Source organism: Ricinus communis, chromosome 8 (genome assembly GCF_019578655.1).
Source record: "Ricinus communis isolate WT05 ecotype wild-type chromosome 8, ASM1957865v1, whole genome shotgun sequence".
NCBI classification, from domain to species: Eukaryota; Viridiplantae; Streptophyta; class Magnoliopsida; order Malpighiales; family Euphorbiaceae; genus Ricinus; species Ricinus communis.
The window spans coordinates 22,236,850-22,259,299 of NC_063263.1; the positions used below are offsets into that span (position 1 = coordinate 22,236,850).

General features: G+C 32.7%; 2 protein-coding genes across 3 annotated transcripts; one reads left to right on the top strand and one right to left on the bottom strand.

The window, feature by feature from the left end:
- Positions 1–1,020: 1,020 nt before the first annotated feature.
- Positions 1,021–10,170, top strand: LOC8263735 (T-complex protein 1 subunit eta). Its single transcript, XM_002528759.4, has 14 exons — positions 1,021–1,198; positions 1,295–1,555; positions 2,202–2,327; positions 2,437–2,640; positions 4,177–4,346; positions 4,427–4,562; positions 5,245–5,361; positions 5,471–5,590; positions 5,701–5,799; positions 5,890–5,979; positions 6,653–6,740; positions 7,436–7,524; positions 7,633–7,707; positions 9,771–10,170. Exons 1-14 carry the CDS (start codon positions 1,184–1,186, stop codon positions 9,870–9,872), a joined length of 1,692 nt encoding a protein of 563 aa, XP_002528805.1. The 5' UTR covers positions 1,021–1,183; the 3' UTR covers positions 9,873–10,170.
- Positions 10,171–13,157: 2,987 nt separating this feature from the next.
- LOC8263728 (DEAD-box ATP-dependent RNA helicase 35) lies at positions 13,158–17,365 on the bottom strand. 2 transcript variants are annotated; one of them, XM_048378063.1, is made up of 4 exons: positions 17,127–17,365; positions 15,483–16,003; positions 15,091–15,371; positions 13,158–14,221 (listed from the first exon to the last, which is right to left on the bottom strand). In XM_048378063.1, the coding sequence occupies exons 2-4, from the start codon at positions 15,984–15,986 to the stop codon at positions 13,357–13,359; spliced, it is 1,650 nt and encodes a 549-aa protein (XP_048234020.1). In that variant the 5' UTR covers positions 15,987–16,003; positions 17,127–17,365; the 3' UTR covers positions 13,158–13,356. The 2 variants fall into 2 exon arrangements, with proteins under 2 accessions (XP_048234020.1, XP_002528806.3); XM_002528760.3 differs by having other exon boundaries at positions 15,091–16,003.
- Positions 17,366–22,450: the final 5,085 nt, after the last annotated feature.

A 22,450-nucleotide genomic window follows, 5' to 3' on the forward strand; every position in this document is an offset into this window, starting at 1 on the left:
ATTTAATTGGTTTTTAAAAATACAAGAATAATGTATTATATTTATAGAAAAGGTCAAAAATATAATTTTATCTATTAACAATTTAAATATATTAGAAATTAAAAAATTAAAAAAATTTAAATTTCAATGATGTTTTAATAAATAAGTATAATTTTTATTTTTATTAACTCTAAAGAATAATTAAACAAAAATAATATTTTATTTAATGGGTGTACAAATGATTAATTATGTAATTATCATTAATTATTCTTTTATTATGTTTTGATCTATTTATACATACTACTTTTACTTGTAATTATTATCATTATAAAAATTCTAACATAATCTTATACAATAATAAATTAGAGGATAATATAATTGTAAATAGTAACTTATCCTATTAATAAAATATTATTATAATAAAAATAAATATATAAATTAATATTTAATAAAATAAAAATTAAAAGTATCGTGCCTTTTTTTTATTTTTTTATTTATAATTTTTGTAAAAATTTGTATTCAGTTATTTGATCTCAATCATAAGTATATATAATGTGATATAGTGTAATTCATCAATTTTTTTATAAGATTAAAAATATATATGAGAATATTATAAGATTAAAAAAATATATACATAAATAAATAAATTAATAAAAAATATTAAAAATATGATACTTTTTCTTATTTTTTATTTTTAAATTTTTATAATCAATTATTTAAATTTTATTATATATATATCGATTTTTTACAGAATTAAAAATTATATAAAATTATAATAGAATTAGAATTAAATTAAATTAATAACTAATTAATTTTATTAAAATTAAAAAATTAAATTAATTATATATAATTAAGATATAATAAAATTAATAATTACTGATTAATTATAAATATATTTTAGTTAATTTTATTTTCATTCTTTTATGTATTATAGATGTATAATATTATTAAAACTTAAAATTGTAAACACATATAAATGAGTTTGTAAGATTTTATTTTTACTTTTGTAAGTTAAAGACCAACATTTTTCTTAAATTCTTTTATTACTATTTGTTTAAACTAGAAAGAACCAGAAAAAACACTCTTGACAAAACCCTAGCATCCTCTTTCCTCTCTCACTCAACTCCGTTCTCTGCTCTCTGTTCTCTCTCTCCGTCAATCTCACTAATAAAATCTTTCCTTCATTTTCTCCAAATCTTAATCAATGGCAGCCATGCTGGTAAGTAACGTTCCTACTCTCTGTATCTCTTACAGTGTAATTTCTTATGTTTAGATGCTAACGACGGTGAAAATGGTGTGAAACGACGGTGAGCAGCAACCCCAGATCATACTGCTAAAAGAAGGGACAGACACGTCACAAGGCAAAGCACAGCTAGTAAGCAACATTAACGCTTGCACAGCCGTGGCCGATGTTGTTAGAACGACACTGGGTCCTAGAGGTATGGACAAGCTTATTCATGACGATAAAGGAAATGTTACCATTTCAAATGACGGTGCTACCATTATGAAGTTGCTTGATATTGTTCATCCCGCTGCTAAGATCCTTGTTGACATTGCTAAATCTCAGGACTCTGAGGTAATTCTTTTACCTACTTTCGATTGATTCTATTAGTTTTCTTATAGTATAGATCTTATTGTGCTTTGTTTCCTGCCAGAATTGAATCCTAAATGTGGAATAACTATTGTTTGGAATATTCCTTTTCAATCTTAATGTTTGGTTAGAATTTTGAATTTTATATCTAGGTAGATATTAAGTAGTATAAGTTGAATTTCTTTTATGTATAAGTGAAAATAGCTCTTCCTTTCCTATTCTATTCTATTGCAGGAACTAAGCAAGATGTGGAATTGAAATCTATTTTCTTCTAGCTGTCATTTTTCCTTGCAATGTGGATTGAAGTTTAAGCATGAAGCTTTGTCACATTGTTTGAAATAAATCATTAACTGAGTTCTTGCAAAATCATGTCGATTTTTATATGATTTAATTTCTTTGAAATGCCTTGTAATTTTGTTTTGATTGAAGTTGAAAGAATTGAATTCTAACAACTATGTACTCTCCAAACATAAGAATCGACTATCAATTGAACTCTTACATTTTTAGACTTTCAAAGAAGGGGTTTGTACTGCATTCATGAGATGTATATTTTAGAAAAACTCCAATGCAGATGTGTTAAATTATATTGGCCATGCGTTTTGAGAAATTAGATGCTCTTTTTGTAATACAGGTTGGTGATGGGACCACTACAGTAGTTCTACTTGCGGCAGAATTTTTGAAGGAGGCGAAACCTTTTATAGAAGATGGGGTCCACTCACAAAATTTAATACGGAGTTATAGGACTGCATGCAATTTGGTAAGATTTAATTTTCTTTTATTTTCTTCATCAGTTGTGCTTATGTGTTTGTTGAGGTTTTGGGCCTGATCTTCCCATGGATTCTAATATGTTAAATATGATGTTTTAGGCACTTGAGAAGATCAGAGAACTAGCTTTTAGCATAGAAGGAAAAAGTATTGAAGAAAAGAAAAGCTTACTCGCTAAATGTGCTTCCACAACGCTTTCGTCAAAGCTTATTGGTGGTGAGAAGGAGTTCTTTGCACAGATGGTTGTGGATGCTGTCATTGCAATTGGGAATGAAGATAGGCTAAATATGATTGGAATAAAGAAGGTAATAATGTGTTTGCTCTAGCTGTGAAAGTATATTACCTATGTGTTGTAATTTAAATTGTTATTATAACAGTTGGCAGGATTTTATATTAGGAAATCATACAGGTTTGAATGTGCAGATATTATTAATCATATTATGGAATGAGCACGGTTTGCATAAGTAACTGCTTTGATAGGATATTATTGCAGAATATAAATTAAGGAAGTTTTGCAACATGGTAATCTGTATTCAGAGCTCTTTTCCTGATTGATTATTTGTTATCGAGGACTTGTCTGTATTAAAAATATAAATTAAGGACTTATCATGGATTTTGGTTATTGAGCTGGTGGCTCTAAATAGTAGCATCTATACTGTCAAGTTGGCATTAAATATGAATCTATCTGTTTAGTGCTGCTATGTTTAGACTTGCAAAAATAATATGTATGAGGAGTGATTTTAAATGATGAGGTGACAAGAGTAACCCAATCCCCTAAGAGGAAAATAGGGATCAAAATCCTGTTGTTGAAGGAAGTGGTAGGCTGGCTATTTACCTTCTCTTCTTTTGAGCTCCCCTTTCTCAGTTTGAGATTCAGCTGCTAAGTGAATGTAATATAATTGTCGTTAAGAGGATTTATTTTATAGCCTTGCAGTGAATAAAAGTAAAATGGGATTTATGAACACTTTGGTTGCTATGAATCATTTTTGCCGAGTTACTTGCCTGAAGGATGCCTACTAGTAAACTACTATCTTAATTTTGAACTCCTTGTCCTATGGATAAAGACCACATTGTGTATTGCTTCCCCAAAGTCCAATCAAAACGAGCAAGGCTATCGAAACATGTATGAATGAGGTGCCAAACAACTGAACAATATACACTGAAACCTGGCCAGCGTGCTTTAATCATAAACTGAGTACATTTTTGCCTCTTATATTTGTGTTTAGGTAGTCCTCTAATTTTCAAAAGTAGCGAGATCATTTATCATCTCTAGTAAAAAATTTCTTTGACTAAGGGCATATTTCATGATCGGATTCTAGCTGATTAAATATTTTTCATTGACACAATTTCAGCCATAGAGTAGGTGTGACTGATTCCTTTATGACGGGTTTTCGCTTCTTGGTTGACATTGATAATTTAGACTGGGGTTCAGTGCTTAAATTCTACGTTGCAGCTTTTCTGGGGTATATCCTATACTATATGGCTATAGTAGGGAATCTAGCTATTGTTTTTAAATGACTTTTATTGATTTTCTTTTCATTAAATAAATATTTCTGTCCCATCAAGCACAAGCTTATGCGACGCTCAAGTGTTGACAGCATGATGCAGTTCCTTGGACTGTTTTGATTGGTTGTTCTGATGTTAACCATTAAGCTGATCAATTTAATTCGACTAAGTTTTGAAATATTTGAACATTCTTGTAAGTTGGGCAGTTTCATCATGAGGTTTATGGATCCTTTTCTCTACTGTTCTGTTGGGTGGAATTTTGGTGCTGGCTTGAAATTGTGTTGGGAAACTAATATAATGAAAGATTTTATTTGCTGTAATGTGTTCCCTTGCAGGTACCTGGTGGGAATATGCGAGATTCCTTCCTGGTAAATGGTGTTGCCTTTAAGAAGACGTTTTCATATGCTGGATTTGAACAACAACCAAAGAAGTTTGTAAATCCCAAGTTACTTTTACTCAACATTGAATTAGAATTGAAATCTGAGAAAGAAAATGCAGAGATAAGGTAGTTTATTGGCTTACTTTGATTCTTATTTTTAATTTTAGAGGTTGGTCCTGAAATCCGTACTGTTGTTTGAACTGCAGGCTGTCAGACCCATCAGAATATCAATCAATTGTTGATGCAGAATGGAATATCATCTATGACAAGTTGGATAAATGTGTACAGAGTGGGGCCAAAGTTGTTCTTTCACGTTTGGCTATTGGGGATCTAGCAACGCAGGTCACCATTCTTGTCTTCCTAATTGCATCTGATTTTTTTTTTAATGATGATAAGTGGAAATTTAAACTTATACCATAGTTATCTGTATTTGAGAGGTTTAATTACCTGAGGGCATTTACATTTGTCCTTTAGTTATGTTTGGCTGAGATGAAGGGAATTAGGAAGGAATTTATGTAGTCAATAAGGAAATGTAAGTTATGCATGTTCTCCCTACTTTTTTTCCTCTATCAACCAAACATAGCTGTATGCTCGTAATGTTGTTTTTTTGAGAAAAATGAAGCTTTCCTACATCAGCTGAACATAATTTTGTGCTCATAATATTATTTTTATTTAGTTTTTAACTTAAATAATTAGACTAAAGCTGTAAAAGTGCCGTAAGTTACTATTCTTAATGTTGCTGCTTTATCACAGTTCAGCAAATCTATAAAAATGTGCTATGATTCAATTGTGCTGATTTTGCCTGCGTGAGTGCTTGTAAATTTGCATGAACATTGGAAAACAGTATAATAAGTGTGTTATTGGTAATAAGCAATGTGTACTCTCTGTGCTTTACATTGTGAGGTCATTGTAATCAAATACGGTGAATAGATTATTTGGTTTTACTGACACTGTTTATTTTCTTTATAATTTTTTTTTAGGTGCTAATGACAGTCATATTTGTTGAATATTTTGCTTGTTACAGTATTTTGCGGATCGAGACATATTCTGTGCTGGCCGTGTAGCTGAAGAAGATTTGCAAAGGGTTGCTGCTGCAACTGGTGGAACTGTGCAAACAACTGTCAACAATATAATTGATGAGGTTTAACACTTTTTTTTGTTTAGAATAGTTAAACCATGTTTGGAATTATTTATCTTGTTATATTATGTTGGTAAACAGTTTTCTTATGTTTGTGTTGTTTGGTCTTAAGGTTCTTGGAACTTGCGAGATTTTTGAGGAAAAACAAGTTGGAAATGAGAGGTTTAATATATTCAGTGGATGCCCTTCTGGGAAAACAGCCACTATAGTTCTTCGTGGTGGAGCTGATCAGGTATGTTTCAATTTATTGAAATTACAGTTAATTTCTGTTAAAGTAGTTTAAAGTTAATCTTGGATTTTTGTGCTCATCTGTATTGTCTTTTCTCATGTCATGAATACCAGTTCATTGAGGAAGCTGAACGAAGTTTACATGATGCTATTATGATAGTCAGAAGAGCTATGAAAAACTCAACTGTCGTTGCTGGTGGTGGTGCAATAGATGTATGGATTATTCAACTTATTCTATCATGATTTTATATGTGTAGGACATTTTTAGGCCTTGCTGATTGAGTTAACATTGTTTTTCGACAGATGGAAATAAGTAGATTTTTGAGGCAGCATGCTCGCACAATAGCTGGAAAGTCCCAGCTGTTTATTAACTCATATGCAAAAGCCCTTGAGGTAACTAACATAAGTTTTGATTGTTGACATGAATGCGCTTCATATGGTGTTGCCCACAAGAGTAAAAGTGCTTATGGTGTTGAACTCCTTTCTGCAGTAGATAAGTGGTAGAAACTTGTTGTAGTTATCTTAGAATTGATATTCATTTTTGGAAGTTCTAGCGATTTACATACAATTTTTATTGCATTATGATGCCTGGTACATCATTATTTAATGTTGGTATGTAATAAGATCTAAGTAAGATCTCAAGGATTTTCTTCTACTTTTACTGTTGATGTCTCATCAGTTACTGTACCAGAGTAGGTTTTCAAGGCTATCTGGCTTACTTTGTTGATTTGTACCAATCATGTATTTCGTCTCTTAAATCGATGGAAGTGCACAATTTTGATACTAAATGTAATATGCAGCTTCTGTTTTTGTTTCAATTTGAGGTAAATTCATTAAGAAGTTGCATTTTCAGGTCTCTTTATTCATTTTTGAATGAGGAGTTGATACTCGCTTGATAGAAATATGGGACCAAATAGCTTGATTTTACTGAATGCTAGGCATTTTGGAAATGTATTTACTGGGAGATAGTCATATTTAATCTTATATGCACAGACAATTTCTCATGCTATCTACATGTTTTAAAGATTGGAAAAGAGTTATAATGTTCATCCCATTTATGTTGCAGGTTATCCCACGACAACTATGTGATAATGCTGGGTTTGATGCAACTGATGTTCTGAACAAATTAAGGCAGAAGCATGCACTTCCGTCTGGTAGGTCCAATTTATTTACACCCTTTTACTCGTCTTTTTATTTGATTTAATATTGGTAGTCTATGTTACTTGGACTTGGGTGCGGTATGGGATACAGATGCATTAGTAGGAGTATGACTTCTCACTCCCCAAACTCTAGGATACATGGGCGCAGCTAAAAAGGATTCAAAATTTGGATACATAAATGTGAATACTTCTTATATATATAAAGCAAATGTAGATAATTCTTATATAATTAACTAACTTAAAAGACTAGTATAATTGTTACATTTTAATTGCTACACAAAAACAAAACTTGCAATACTTTATTTGCACTTCAATTCAAGATCAGATTCAAACTACAAGGTTGGAATATCAGAACTACTAAAATAAATGACTTAAAAGATAAGAAACAAAGTTGGAATATCATAACTACTAAACTAAATGACTTCAAGATAAGAAGGCTTCTTGCCTGGGGAGGATCCATTTTTTGAACAAAGGATGTAGGACTCCATATCCTTACCCAATCATGTCGTGTTGGCAAGGGTACGTCTCCGTCTCCTATAAATGAAGAGTCTGAGCATCTTAACTAGTAGTAATGATCGATTCCTTATATTAGGGCTTGTATTGATGGCAATGTATACAAAAGAAATTTCAATGACAATCTTTAGTATAAATTTCAGAGTGATTATCTGACATTTGGAGCTGTACAACAGGTGAGGGTGCGCCTTTTGGAGTGGATATCAACACTGGTGGAATTGCAGATTCATTTGCTAACTTTGTTTGGGAACCAGCAGTTGTTAAGGTCTTTTTTTCTTCACTTCTTTAATTTTATTGCAGATACTGGATGCTTTGCTTATTTTCTGGTTTTACTCGTACCTTGACCCTGGGGTGGTTGAAATCCTTGTTGCAGATCAATGCAATAAATGCTGCTACTGAGGCTGCTTGTCTTATATTGAGCGTGGATGAGACAGTGAAGAACCCCAAGGTAAAGTGAATAGTGGCTTTTTTATTTTTTGCATGTTATGCTGACTTTGTTAATTAAGTTTATTTGCAAGCTGTAGCTTATTGCATGAAATGATTTTAGGTTATTGAGCATTAAGCAGTAAATGCTTTTTATTTCAGAAGTTACCACTCCTATGATGAATTTTGTGCATGTGATAGCCTTCTTATTAGCATCTTATATAGTAGGCTCTTGGTTTCATTTTACCCCTAATAGTTGGGAATAAAAAAAAATAAAGTAAAGCAATTGAATGGTGTTGAACTAAGCATAAATATTTGATGAAAATTGCACAAGGCAAAGATGGATATCAATTTGTTTGTATGCCATTCAACTGTGTATAATCTGGATATTAATTGTTAAAATGCTACGTATAAGCCTCTCAAACATTCCCCTCCCTCCCTGGCAGGTTCTGGTGTCTACACTTTCAAAATGCTTTTTATTTGAGAAGTTACACTCTATGATGAATTTTGTGCCTGTGATAGCCTTCTTATTATCATCTGATGTACTAGGCTCTTTGTTTCACTTTACCCCTTGTAGTAGGGAATAAAAAACTTGGGAATAAAAAAAATAAAGTAAAGCAATTGAACGGTATTGAACTAAGCATAAATATTTGATGAAAATTGCACAAGGCAAAGATGGATATCAATGTGTTTGTATGCCATTCAACTGCGTATAATCTGGATATTAATTGTTAAAATGCTACTTATAAGCCTCTCAAACATTCCCCTCCCTCCCTAGCAGGTTCTGGTGTCTACACTTCCAAAATTTCTTTTTGGAAGTAATTGTAATTTACATATTGATTTGTGGATGAGTAGATGCTAGTGCAAATATCCTTGGAAGAATTTCATGGCTTTTAAGTTGTTCCACTCCAATTGGACCAAGACAATGACGTTGAAATGATGTTAGTTTTGGAATCTGTTCATTTTAAGGTTTAATTTTCAAGACCAGTTTATCAGGTCTTAAATAGTTTTCAAGTGTTATCAGGTTTTAAATAGTTTTCAAGCGGACAAATTCATCAAATAATGTTATGGCAAGTGGACAAATCAAAATAGTTTTGTGTCTTCACATTAATGCAGTATAGGCATAAATGGAATTAATCCAAAATGCATAGTTTTTTGGATAGTCGACTAATCTTCTTTTAGTAAAATTTGTGTATATTGGAGCTAACCCATGAGAGTTTTTTTTTTTCCTGGATTTAGGAGCCTTGATTTTACCAAACAAATTATTAACAAATTATTAATAGAACTTATAATTGATGACCAACAATATCTATTCTACAGATCATCGTACTAGCCAGCAAAAAGGATGCAATTAATAATCTGCGAGTAAATTTATGTTCTCATTTTGGCAGGTTTGCTCAGTTCGTACATGCACTAGTTGAAAATATTTTACATTTGGTAGGATATAAGGTAGTAATACTATGTAGTGGACATTGGCGATAGAATGGATGGGTAGTGTAAGTAGTAAGATGTATGAACAATTCAGCTACAAAAATGATGCTGGAATTAAAACGCAGCGGTAATAGTATTGCAGATGTTGTGCTAGTATATGGTGGGAGGTTGGGTGGAGGTGGAAATATTAGTAAGATGTGGATGTTAGGCATAGTGGGTTTTTTGGTGGTTATTATTACACAAGTTCTATCATGCAATGTGCATTGCATTCTCTTAAAGGAGAAAGGAATTACCCTTATTCACCCCTATTCATTTTTGGACGAGTTAATTATATCGTCTTAACTTCTTAAAACTTGACCTATTAGATAAATCAAAAGGCAAAGCACAGCTCTATTGCTGTTCTTAAGCAGCATAGTTTAATTTGCTGGTATATTGTCAAACAAGGTAAACGATAGCTATATCCAGTTCCTAAAATTTGCAGGTCAAATTCTGGTTTTGGAAAATGTATGTAGTTATCATGTATCTTTTCACTCATTCATTTACCGTAGCATGCATTTGTAAGAAGTGTCAAATATTTGTGAAATAGACAACCTATCTATTGGATTAGTAATTAGGTCCCTAAGTAAAGATTTTAAGCTCTCCTGTTCTATGGTGCAGTCTGAAAGTGCTCAGGGGGAAGCTGCTGCTGGTGCCATGGGTGGTAGAGGGCGTGGAGGGGCTGCTTTCCGTGGCCGTGGACGCGGGATGCGAAGACGATAAGCTTAGAAGTGTTATAGTTGAGAAGCAATTTGCAACTTTTCAACTTGTCTCTTTGATTTAGTTGATTTCACATTGTATTATTGGAATTACATCTGTGTTATCTGCCTATGCGACTTATAAACGCCAAGTGGCCTTGCAAATGACGCTGAAAACTTTGTGCTCATTGTTTGCTTTTAGGAGTGCAGCAGCTGCTGCTTATTTTTGCTGGGTGTAGAATGTAGGTAGGGGTATGCCATGTTTTGTAATTCACAATCAATTTGGGGGCAGAAATGTTTCAAGGAAATCGAATTTTGTAGTCTCTTGGTTGGGATGATGCAATTGCTACTTTTCTGCAATCAAACTCTTTACCAGATCAGCATTTCTAGAACATGCCCTTCATCCTCTCATTTCTCGGGAGAGAGCCATCGGATATTTGAAGAGATGAAGAGAGAGAAATAGAATCTTGGTAAAAAGAAGATTGGACCTGGTATGCTAATCTACAATCTATCTTGAAGATGCATATTTCAATTTAAGAAAATTGAAAAAGAAATCGAAATAAATTGAAAAAGAAATTGATGTGTTTAAGTTAGTATTTGTAAGTGTACAAATTGTTTTATAATAAATATAGTAAAATATCAGGAGGTTGATCTATTAAAGAACTATGAGGTTACTATAAAGATTAATTATCAATACGAAATAATAAAAATAAATCTAGATATTCTAAACCAGTAGTTTTAGAAAATATGATATTTATAAATAAGAGTAATTAAACAATAAATAAATATGCAATTTAAATGTTTATGATTTAATACTATATGATGAAAATAGTATTTAGCTTAACTACTTACTTGGTAATTCACTTGTTTTATTTTAAGTCTAGATCTAATGAATGAGATGGTAATATGTTTTTTCTTTTAATCATTAAATTTATCTGATGGTTAACTAACAATAATAACTGAAACTAATCACTCATTAAATAAATAAAGAAGAATATCCATATATAAGTAAAAATGCTAAACTAAATACTCATGAAAACTAGTCTAACATATTTAATCCATTAATTATGGTATTAAATAGAAAGACATAAAAATAAGAAAATAAATGGTCCATTGAAATTTAGAATCCTTTAAGATATGAAAATGATTAGTCATCATTCTTCACTTGTTGAAAAACTTTTTAAATCTTAGAAGAACAATAAAAACTAAGAACTAAATGTTTATGGAAGAATTGTAGAAAATATTGCAGAGGAAAAAATAGTGGATAGATACGTATAAAATGTAGCAGAGAGCAGATAGGAGAAAACTTTATTCTTTTAGAACTAGGTTTGCAGAAATATAAATAAAGAAAGAAGAGTTATCTTCTAAGTAAGTCTCCCTAAAGAATTCTCTCATTTTAGAACAGCCAATATAAATCTATCTAATAGATAAGACCATAATTATTCTTATCTTCACCAAATATTATCCCACAATAACTCTTAATATAATCCTAATAATAATATAAAATGATTAAAATATTCTCATTGGGTCTTGTATAATTCAGCTAACACAGCAAATAGTAGTCCATTTTAGGTCTTAACACAAACATGTCTAATTAAGCTCATGTTTGAAATATAGCTCCATATTTTTTCTCTTTTACTAATATTATTAAAAAATAGACAATTAAACTTAAGTAAGGTAAAAGCACATAATTTCACCCATATTATATATAAAAAATATATCACTAAAGCTCTAAAATATCTTAATATCTATATATGATTTGGACGTATGAGGAATCAAAATTTAAGCGCTCCTTGCAAACTAAAGTTTAGAAAAAATAAAATTAAGCATCAAGGATTTCATGAACAAAAAATTTTGAGCTGTTAAATTTAATGGAGTTAAAAATTAGAATGAAAAATTGAAATTTGTCATCAATCATTTTAGAAAATGTACCAAATATATTTATATTTTTAGTTTTTTTATTAAATATATAATTTTTTTATTTTTACTAAGTTATAATATAAAAAGTACATTTTTTTACCTTTTTTTTTTTCTAAATTTACAATTTTGTTGAATTCTGAATTTCATTTTTTTGATTTTTCGGTAAAAACATAAAAAGTAAGCAGAAAAAACTGAAAATTAAATACCATAAACTAAAAAGAAAAAGTTTAAAACAAACGTGTATTGAAAAGAAAATATTTATAACATAAAAATAATATTTCTTTTATTGATTTTAATATATTTTAGAAAAGCTCCCATCATTTTATAGTACCGAGAAAAGGATTCACACCTTTATACTAATAAAAGTGACGCATTACTAAAAATAATTTTACCGAATAATGCATAATATGTCTTGACATTTGAAAGACTCTTTACCATCTGTTTAAGACATCAATTTACAAGTTAAAAATACAAAGAAAAACTCGGTTAACCATATATACCAATAACAGAATATTAAAATTGTCGATTCAAACATTTACTTTAGGAAAATATCATTATGTCATTGTAATTATTGTCATGTGTTTACTCTTCACTAGTCTATCGGAACTTGCTTTTAACAACTTGCTCTCAGACATTCTTTCCTTCAAGATGGAAAAGACTTGTATTGCATATAGATAATTCTTATTCTTTTAACTGGCAGAAGTGGGAGAGAAAATTATATATTACTAGCTTCTTCTACTACATATTTTAGGATATATACATACACATCTTATAGCAAATTCGAAAGAGAAAAAGAAAGAAACATACTGATAGATCACTTTTAAGTTTGCTGCAGGCTAGCTATTTTATAGCACTGGAAGTTTAAAATTCATTTGTAAATTCCATCCAATTCCAATAAGACATAATTTTGTATCAATAAAGGAACATAATAAAATAAATAGAAACACCTGTTTAGGAGGAACCTTGAACCCAGTCATATAGAAGACCCATTGCAAGATTGAAGTGCTTATGATTTAGCCTTCAAGAACAAATCTTAGGTACTTCATCCTCATAATTCATATTGGTTTCTAAATATAACCAAACAAAAATCACAAGTAATAGGGGACTAATTACTCCCAAAAGTATATCAAAGAGCCCCACAGGTTAACTTTACAGTGACCCTCGAGAGAAACAAGATTATTAGATGTGGGCAAAGTTTCTAAAATAATAAGACTGGTAATCAGCTATAGTAATCAAAGTTCAATTATAAGAGCAAAATAATAAATTTGAGTTCTAAGAACCAGAAACAGAATTATGTTTGTTTGGCTGATCAGTAACAGAATCTCTCCTGTCTGGTCATTAATGATTTTGCACAAATGTGATAATGCAAGAAAAAGAGTGCATGACTAGATGGATAGAGACGAGCCGATTCTTGATTGTGTGCGAACTAATGTTCCTATTACAGCAATCTTGGATTACATTCACATATTTTAACTATGAAAATAAATAAGAATATCACTATTTAATACTGGATAATGCCATTAAAAGACTTAACAGATACAATATTCAAAAACATGCATACCGGCTCAACTGAAGATGCTACAAAAACATCAGATTTCTCCCCTATACCCTCCAGAACCAAAGTAATCCCTTCTGGAGTTAGCAAGTTGCTGCGATCTCTGGTGCTCCAATTTGGGACAATCGCGAATACGGTGACCAAGCCCACCACAATAGGCACAGCCCTTAACACCACTTGCATTAGTGATTGTGTCTCCATCTTCCATTGGATCATTTAGCTCTGCCAAAACAGGTGGGATCCTCTGTTTTGCTTCTTGCAACAGGTGTTTCAAATCAAGGAGTGTTGTCTCACTCTGGTTTTTGTTTATGAAGGTTGTTGCAATTCCTGTCTTACCACACCTTCCTGTTCGTCCAATCCTGTGGACATAATTTTCAATTTCTGCTGGCATATCATAATTTATCACATGTTGAATGTCGGGAAAATCCAAACCCTTCGAGGCAACATCAGTGGCAACAAGGACATCTTTCTTGCCCGCTTTGAAGGAAGAAATTGCATATTCTCTCTCTTCCTGGTCTTTGCCTCCATGAATGGCCACAGCCTCAACTCCCTTTAAAAGGAGATATTCATGAATGTCATCCACATCAGCCTTGTTCTCACAGAAAATTAGAACTGGAGGTGGTGTCTTCTGCAGGCACTCCAGAAGATAAACAATCTTTGCTTCCTGTTTTACATACTCAACCTCCTGGATCACATCAAGGTTTGCAGCTCCTGCCCTTCCAACATTAACAGTAACAGGCTTTACCAAAGCACTTCTGGCAAAGTTCTGAATTTTTGTAGGCATGGTGGCAGAGAATAAAAGAGTTTGCCTTTGAGCTTTAAAGTGATCAAAGACTTCTCTTATATCATCCTCGAAGCCCAAATCCACCAGTCTATCAGCCTCGTCTAATGTCAGATACCTGTGGAAAAAAAAAAAGCAGCAGTCTCATCAATAATATTGTCGGCAAGTATTGAGCATGGTGCGACTGGCAGGAAAGACAAAGCTCCTACAAAGCATAAGAAGTCGGGAAATGTGCATCAAGGATGTCAACAAAACATTGGACAAGGCTATAGCAGTCAAAGTAACACTAGGGAACTGAATGAAAAACAAAAAAGAAAAGAAAATAGCATAGAAGGCAACAAAAGGTCATTCAAGCAATCCGATGTTTCCTGCATGACACAAGCAAACAAGTTATGCAGAAACCTTCCAGTTTCAAATATCATATTACAGTTAGGTTGAAGAGGCTGAAAATACAATACTGTTAAAATATATCCAAATTTTTAGGACTATGTAAAAGAAGACTATATTTCTGAAGAAGTTAACTGAAAAAGTCACGAAACTAGAAAATTCATAGTCCAGTTGGTAAAAGACTCTGCCATCCCCTATTTCCTAAGAGATAAGAATACATACATTCATCAACTAAAAGAAATGGTGCTGCTCACCAATGGCTAAGTGAATTACTTGTAACATGTCCTTCGTCCAATCATACATCCAAAACAAGGATTGTCATTAATAGTTAGATACTATGAAGTCGGATTAGAATATTCAAGATGCAGAATGCTGAAAAAGAAGATGCGGAATCTAAACACGTCTGATCAGGACACATAAAGATACCTATAGCAGTGGAATTGCTCAATGTGTCTGATGCATAAAATATATAGCAACATGCATTTATAAGTTAAAGCTGAAATTATGGTAATCAAATGCACTTATTCAACAGACATGGTACAAAAATGTGGAATTAATAATAACTGATAAGTGGAATAGGCTGAAACTTATAGTGGTTACCTGCAATTGTCCAGATTCATTTTCTTCTTTGCTAGCATGTCCTTCAACCGCCCGGGAGTTGCAACAACAATATGTACACCCTTCTTCACAACCTCCAACTGCGACCTCATATCCACTCCACCAATACAGAGCAATGGCCTCAACTCTGGATACCCAGCCTCTTTCATAGGAATCAAAAACTGTTCCACCACTTCATAAGTCTGTCTGGCAAGTTCTCTTGAAGGGCAAATAATCAAACCAAAAGGTCCTTCTCCAGGCGCGATGGGCATCATAATCTCCTCCTGCAAAGCAACCATAATCATCGGAAGCACAAAAACCAGGGTTTTGCCAGATCCTGTAAAAGCAATCCCAATCATATCCCTTCCTGTTAAGATAACAGGAAGTCCCTGCACCTGAATGGGAGTAGGCTGCACAATCCCTTTATCTTTTAGCTTCTTCAAAATAGGCTCAGGAAATCTCATACTTTTAAAATTCTTTATTGGTGGGGGAATATCCTCACCATCAACTATAATGTGCCACTGTTTCCGAATCGCATCACACTGCTTTCTGGACATTCTTCTAATCTGAAGTGGTGGTTTCCATCCAGTCAATAGAGGCTCAGTATACGTGATCCCCTTAGCCAATTCACGAACAGACATTAGTGTTTTCCTATCTGATAAATGTTCTATCATCTCCTTCTCTTGCTGCACAATTTGCTCTGTCTGGCTAATTTCAGGTTGGTCACGCTTAAGTTGGGAAGCCTTGACAAGAAGGCTGGGTTTTGCTTCAGCAAGTTTTGATTTCTCCAATTCATCTTCTAGAGCAGAGGCCTTTCCCTTTCTCTGAAGAATCTTTTGTGCCTCCAATGCCCGTCTTTTTGCCACTGGAACATATTCCACATAGCCATCGTCCTCCATATTCCAATTTCCTCTACCTACAAATAATTTTTTAGAAAATAGAATTGATTAAATAAATAAAATCAGTAATTATGATGCAATACCAAACTTTTTATTATTAATAAACTGTAATTATAAAAATCCCATCATTTTATAGTACTGAAGGAATTAATGAAATCCAATTTCCAAAGTCACCTCTTGTATATAATAGTAAAACACATAGAACCCGTTGCCTTTACACCTTTATACTAATTAAAGTGAAACCCATTACTAAAAATAATTTTACTGAAGAATGCATAATATGTCTTGACATTTGAAAGACTCTTTATCGTCTGGTTAAGACATCAATTTACAAGTTAAAATACAAAGGAAAGCTCCTTGAACCATTTCCTTATTAAAAATTGTCTGTTAGAAATGACCTTTCGGCTTTGAACATCTATTTCTTATGCCAAGTCTAATAAGAATATCCAAGTCTTTTCCTCTAAAGTTTTCCACTAATCACTCAAAAATTAAATTTGATGGTAGATACTTATCTTAACTCGAGCAAAGTTGAAAGTTTGATTTTTTAAATTCTTTCCAATCATATATACCAGTAACATGATATAAAACTTAAAAATATAGAACACTGAGCACTCAAAAAGTAGAAGTAACCCATTATAAAAGGTTATCCTTTTCCTAATACACGGTTGTAGCATTTGGTTCGAGCTAGAGAAAGATCATGAATCATGCAACACTTGCAACCAATTTGCATAATTCCTTCTCCCCACAACTTCAACTCATTTGGAATCAAGTTTTTGATACTTTCAATTTCAAGAATAGGTGGAGAAATTAAAACACAATTTCAAGAATAGGCATATAAGACAGGCAATCAATTCAGCCGGGCTCTTATTTAGCAACAAATCACCAAACATATATCATGGTTATAAACTTATACAGAATCGAGTAAAACACACACCATATCGCCACAAAAATCCAACTTTGCACAAAAAATATGGCAAAACAAGAAGAACCCAGTTGCTAATTAGCTCCAAATTCTAAACCTAAACATAAGAACCAATAATAGAACTGCGAATAATTCAATGCGATAGAACTAAAGTATCAAGACATTCAAACTTATCTCTGGGAACCAGAAAGTTGATGAAAATAGCAAAATCAACTAACCTTAGAAGCGCAAATTAACAGCGACAGTGCAACCAGTATGCGTGAGAAGCAGAAGAAGATTTTAGGAAGGGAATTTTGAACTTTGACAAATTAGGTAAATTGCAGCCTCTAATATATATACATAACTCTTTGCTGTTTAATTTCTTCGGAATTTCTTTAGTTTTAAACAGTTTTTTTTTTTTTTTTTTTTGAAAAATCAAGTGTTTTTTAGAACCGGCTCTACTTGTCCACTGCTCTGCCCGAAATAAATAAATTAATAAATAAAAATAACAATCACTTCTTTCAAAATTTTATTTTCACTAAGTTATAATATCTTTTATAAAAGAATTTTAATAACCAATAAATTAAGAAAATAATTGAAAACTACTTTTTATTAATTATGTTAAATTATTTTAAAATCGGACAAAAATAATATGTGAATTTATTAAAATTTAACAACCAAGTGTTTAAACTCTTAAAATTACAATTTAATGTGTGAATTGAAAATCATTAATATTCAAGTGTATAAAACTAGTAATTTATATTAAAAAAGTTGGATAATTATAAAAATGGTATATGAACTTGTTAAAATTTGATAATAAAATATTTAAATTTTTAAAAGTTAAAATTTGACAATAAAATATTTAAACTTTTAAAAGTTACAATTTAATGTGTTAATTTAGTAAATACTTATAATTGAGTGTATTACGAACTTGTGATTTTGTTACGAATTTGTAATTTTAAAACACACATTACCGGCTTAGTAGATTAAAAAGAAATAAATGATGAAAAAATCTTTAAAAATATTTAATTTTAATAGATTAATACGCAGCTCTTATTACCACTATCATTATACTGTTGTTACTCTATAATAATCAATTTTTTTTAAAAAAATTTATTCAATTTTGAGCAACACCTTATCTTTTTCTATCTATCGCTATAAATATTTAAAACAAAATTGATCATTATTGAGGACGATAATCTTGACTATAATATTAATTACTATTCCATCTACTTATGATATGTATAGTATTTATTTATAGATTTTTATCTATTTTTGTGACTATTTATTGTTTACATGAAAGAATTATCATCTTTTATGTAGATATTATCTTTTATCATAAAAATATAACAGAGTTTAATTTATCTACATTATATTTTTTATATATATAATGACTGACTTCACACATTTAAATATTAATAAATTTTAATTTTACACAATAAATTATAACTTTTAAGAGTTTAAATATTTTATTATTAAATTTTAACTAATTGACACACTATTCTATAAAAAGCTGATATGAATGATCTGTAACTTATTGTTGACCTACTTTATATTCTAAATCGTAAACATTTACTAAGTTTACACACCAAATTATAATTTCTAAAAGTTTAAACACTTAATTGTCAAATCTTAACAAATTCAAAACATTATTTCTATAATTATCTCTTTTAAAATCCAATAATGATAAAATATCAAGTGGGTATAACATTTTTTATAATCCAACCAGTTTAAAGTATTATAGTATATTAAATATTTTATACATAATAGTATTACTTTTTACAGGGGTCATGCACGCAAAATATTATTATAAAAATTATAACATAAAAATTATTTAATAAATTAGTATATAATATAATATTAAATAATTATTTTTATTTTACTAAAATTTTATAATAATAATAAATATATAAATTAATATATTAATAAAATTTATTTTCGAGCTTTCTAGGTTCCTAGATCTCTGATTTGTTTGGAAGATTTTCTCTTATAGATCATTACAAATCTTTCCTACTCATTGTGAGATTCCTTTTTATAATTATTTTCTCTTTTATTTTCTTTTTTTGGTCTTTATCTTTGTTTTTCTTTCTCTTTTTTCTTATTTACCATGAATGCTGGAGAATGGTCAAAATTTGTTCTCGAATGAAACTTGAAGGATCTAGAGATGAACTAGTTCTTAGAGGGTTTGATATTGATCGAATTGAAGCCAAGAAGCGGGCTGATAGATGTTTGGCTTGTAAAATCCTTTTCACTAAATTGGTTAACAAGAGGCTTTATGTTCTTCCATGCGAAAAATTCTTCGGTGAGGGATTGGAAGTTGTTATAGTTGGGAATAATTACTCTATGTTTTTCTTTCGATCCATACTAGAATGAAACAAGATTCTTACTACGGTCCATGGCTTTTTTATCGGAACCTTTTCATCTTTAATGCGGTTCATGAATGGAAAAACACATTATAAATGGAATTTAATAAAGTGGCCTTTTAGGTTCAATTCATAATGTTCCTCTCTCCATTATGAATGACAAATTGGCAAGCAATTAGAGGTTGAAGTTAGAATAGTCTTAGAAATTGATAACGGTTATGCCTAAGGATTTGGCTACTTTCTCCGTGCTAGAATTTTTTTGGATATAACCAAGCCCTTAAAGAGAGGTATTTAACTTGATGTTGATGGAAGTCAACGATTGTGGTTCAATATGAATGTTTTCTAGATTTTTGCTTTCTATGTGGGTGAATTGGGCATGCCTTTAAGGAAGGTTCTAATTTTGAATTAGATATGAATATGGAGTAGCTTCCTTATAGGCCATGAATGAAGGCTATGAATGGTGATGGTTCTTTTGGCTTTAGAAAGTCTAGTTTTGAAGCGAAGAATCCCTTGGGTACCATGAGTGGGTTTGATGTTGAGGTAACAATATATGTTATTGCACCGTTCCCGATTAGGTTGAAAAGATTTACAGTGCCGTAGTCGCTAAAGATATTTAGGTGCACGCCCGAAACTGTCGCCTATAGTGGCGAATTCGCTGGGGATAAGAGAAGCTGATTCCAATGTATGTTTGTTTCTAAACTTATTATTTAACATTCTTGCATCATTACACTTTCACACACTGTACATATTTGTCCCTATAGCCCCGATAGCATCGGCTAGCGGTTCTTTGGTTCCACTCAAATTCTAAAATTGCAACACTGGCTACCATCACTTGCAAGTAATGAGTGCACTTTCTTTCTTTATCGCATGGACCCTTGAGTGGGGAGATGAGCCAAGGAAGGACACTTTTTGCTTATGGGAGCCTTTTATCCTTACCCAAGCTCAGCTCATGGTAATGACTATAGTAATCTCCCCTAGATACCCTGTTGCTTGCTATATGAGATGTTCTTCCTCATAAGTGTTTTAAGTCCAAACATTAAAAGGCTTTGGCCCAAATGTGGAACTAGGCCCCAGGCCCAAAAATATGCAGACTCTTATGCTTACGCTAAGAAACATCACCTTATTTGATTTAAATCTGCTTTGAAAGATTGTGGCATGTGTGTCAGGCCTACTATCCCATGTTGATAGAAAGCCCAAGCTAAAAATCCTAAGGAAGAAAGAGTCACTACAAACTGTGTGTGGGAGTAATAAGGTCGGAAGGATGAATTATATACTATTATGCGTGTGCTAACCTTTTTTATTTTGTCCTTGTGCATAGCACATGCATCATGTGCATTATACTAACCTTTTCTTTTTAGCCATATAGACTCTCTTATGGATTGAAAGAGGCAAGATAATGAAGGGCTGGGCCCATTTTCCCGAGAATCAGAACTGTGTTAGAGCATTTAGAAAGACCGAGACACCAAGAAGAGATGCCAACGAAAGAGCCAATGGATAAGACATTAAGATCCTCAAGAATACTGTAATTGAAGACTTGAGGGGTGTGATTCGGGAGGAACTTTAGCAACTCCTGGTTAGGATGGCTGCAAACCAAGCCCCACTTGCTACTCTTGTTACACCGGTTAACCCGCTGTTGCTATTGACCCGACTATGGTTGCTGCTGAGACTACTGTTGCCACTGCTACCACGGTCAATGCTAATGCCAATGCTGAAGACCTAGCTAGAAGGGGAGTGCCCCAGAACTTTTGGAATTTCGATGAGTTCATGCTTGACCAAGCTAAGAGGGTGACTGCCTTCGCCACTAACGAAGCTGTAAGTGGATTGAGTGCTCGGTTTGATAGGATGCAGGGTATGCTAGTAATCAAAGGTTTGGACCCAACCTATGATTTCGAAGAGCTGGTATTGACGGGGGAAGACAAGCTGCCTGTGAAGTTCAAGATGCTCGACATGAATAAATTCAATAGGATTGGTGACCTGAAAGTCCATCTGAAACAGTATTTGACCATCATGGGAACTACTTAGGTAAGCAGGACCCAGATTGTTAAGCTATACATGCTGTCATTGGAAGGATCCGTAGTCAATTGGTACCACGGTCTGAAGAAATCCACCAAAGCTGAGTGGTAGGATTTGTGCAACTTCTTTGTTAAGCAATATGAGTACAACACTCATTTAGAAGTGTCAGTCAGGGACCTCGAATCCACTAAACAAAATCCAAATGAGTCATTCTCTGATTTTCTGACCAGATGGAGAAACAAGGCCAGCCTGATGAAGAACAAGCCCTCTAAAAAGGACTAGGTTAGTATGGTGGTCTGAAATGTCCTTCCTGGGTAGGTTAAAAGGTTATAGATGATGAACTCGAAGACCTTCATGGATCTATATGATGACGGGTTGTAGGTCGAGAAAATAAAGAATGATAAGAGAAAAACCGTAAGAACTGGCGGAAGAGCAAGTTATCAGGCTGGAGGGAGTAGGACCCTAGATGTAAATGATGTACAATAACCAATGAAGTTTTCTAACTTCAAGCAACCTCTTTCTAAGATCTTTGAAAAATTGGTTCAGAATGGCATATATGCTTCAACCTACCACCCTAAAGAACCCACCGAACCCAAATGCATTCGGATACAAGCCCAACATTTATTGCAAATTCCACCAAGCACCCGGCCACCACACTGATAATTGCATTCGGCTGAAGCATGAAATCCATGAAATTATCGATGTTGGAAAGCTCACTGACCCAAACCAGCCCAGCACTATAAGGAACCCCCTACCAAGCTACAACAATACACCACCCCCAAACCAAGTGTCCATGATTGACCCTGACTTCAGTGAAGAGTAAATCATGAACTCTTTCATAGACTTACCCCAAGCTGAACCAGTAGCCGAGCCAAAAAGCCCACAAAGAACCTTCACTGAGCTAGGGGCACCACTATTCTTGGTTTTTCGACACTTAAAATGGAGTAGGAAGCTTAAGCCTTAATCTCTAAAAGATAATCCTTAGCCTCACAATGGTCAGTATTGTGAGTATCACCAGGCTTTCGGGCATATGAAGGACTAGTGCAACCGTCTTAAGCACGAGATCTAGGACTTAATCAACTCTAGAGAATGGGAAGTAGAGCAACTTCCTCAATATGAGTGTGAAGACCTGCTTGGGTAGCCCTCGGGCAAATATGATTTCAGGATCCTGTACTTAAGACCACCCT

What these genes read in the sequence shown, in the direction of transcription:
- LOC8263735 (XM_002528759.4), top strand. An exon ending in CTGGTGGTGGTGCAATAGAT is followed by an intron (nt 5,800 to 5,889) that starts GTATGGATTATT and finishes GTTTTTCGACAG; the next exon opens with ATGGAAATAAGTAGATTTTT. An exon ending in GGGAACCAGCAGTTGTTAAG is followed by an intron (nt 7,525 to 7,632) that starts GTCTTTTTTTCT and finishes TCCTTGTTGCAG; the next exon opens with ATCAATGCAATAAATGCTGC.
- LOC8263728 (XM_002528760.3), bottom strand. Translation starts at nt 15,986, where the DNA reads ATGGAGGACGATGGCTATGTGGAATATGTTCCAGTGGCAAAAAGACGG. An exon ending in ATGAATCTGGACAATTGCAG is followed by an intron (nt 14,222 to 15,090) that starts GTAACCACTATA and finishes TTTTTTCCACAG; the next exon opens with GTATCTGACATTAGACGAGG.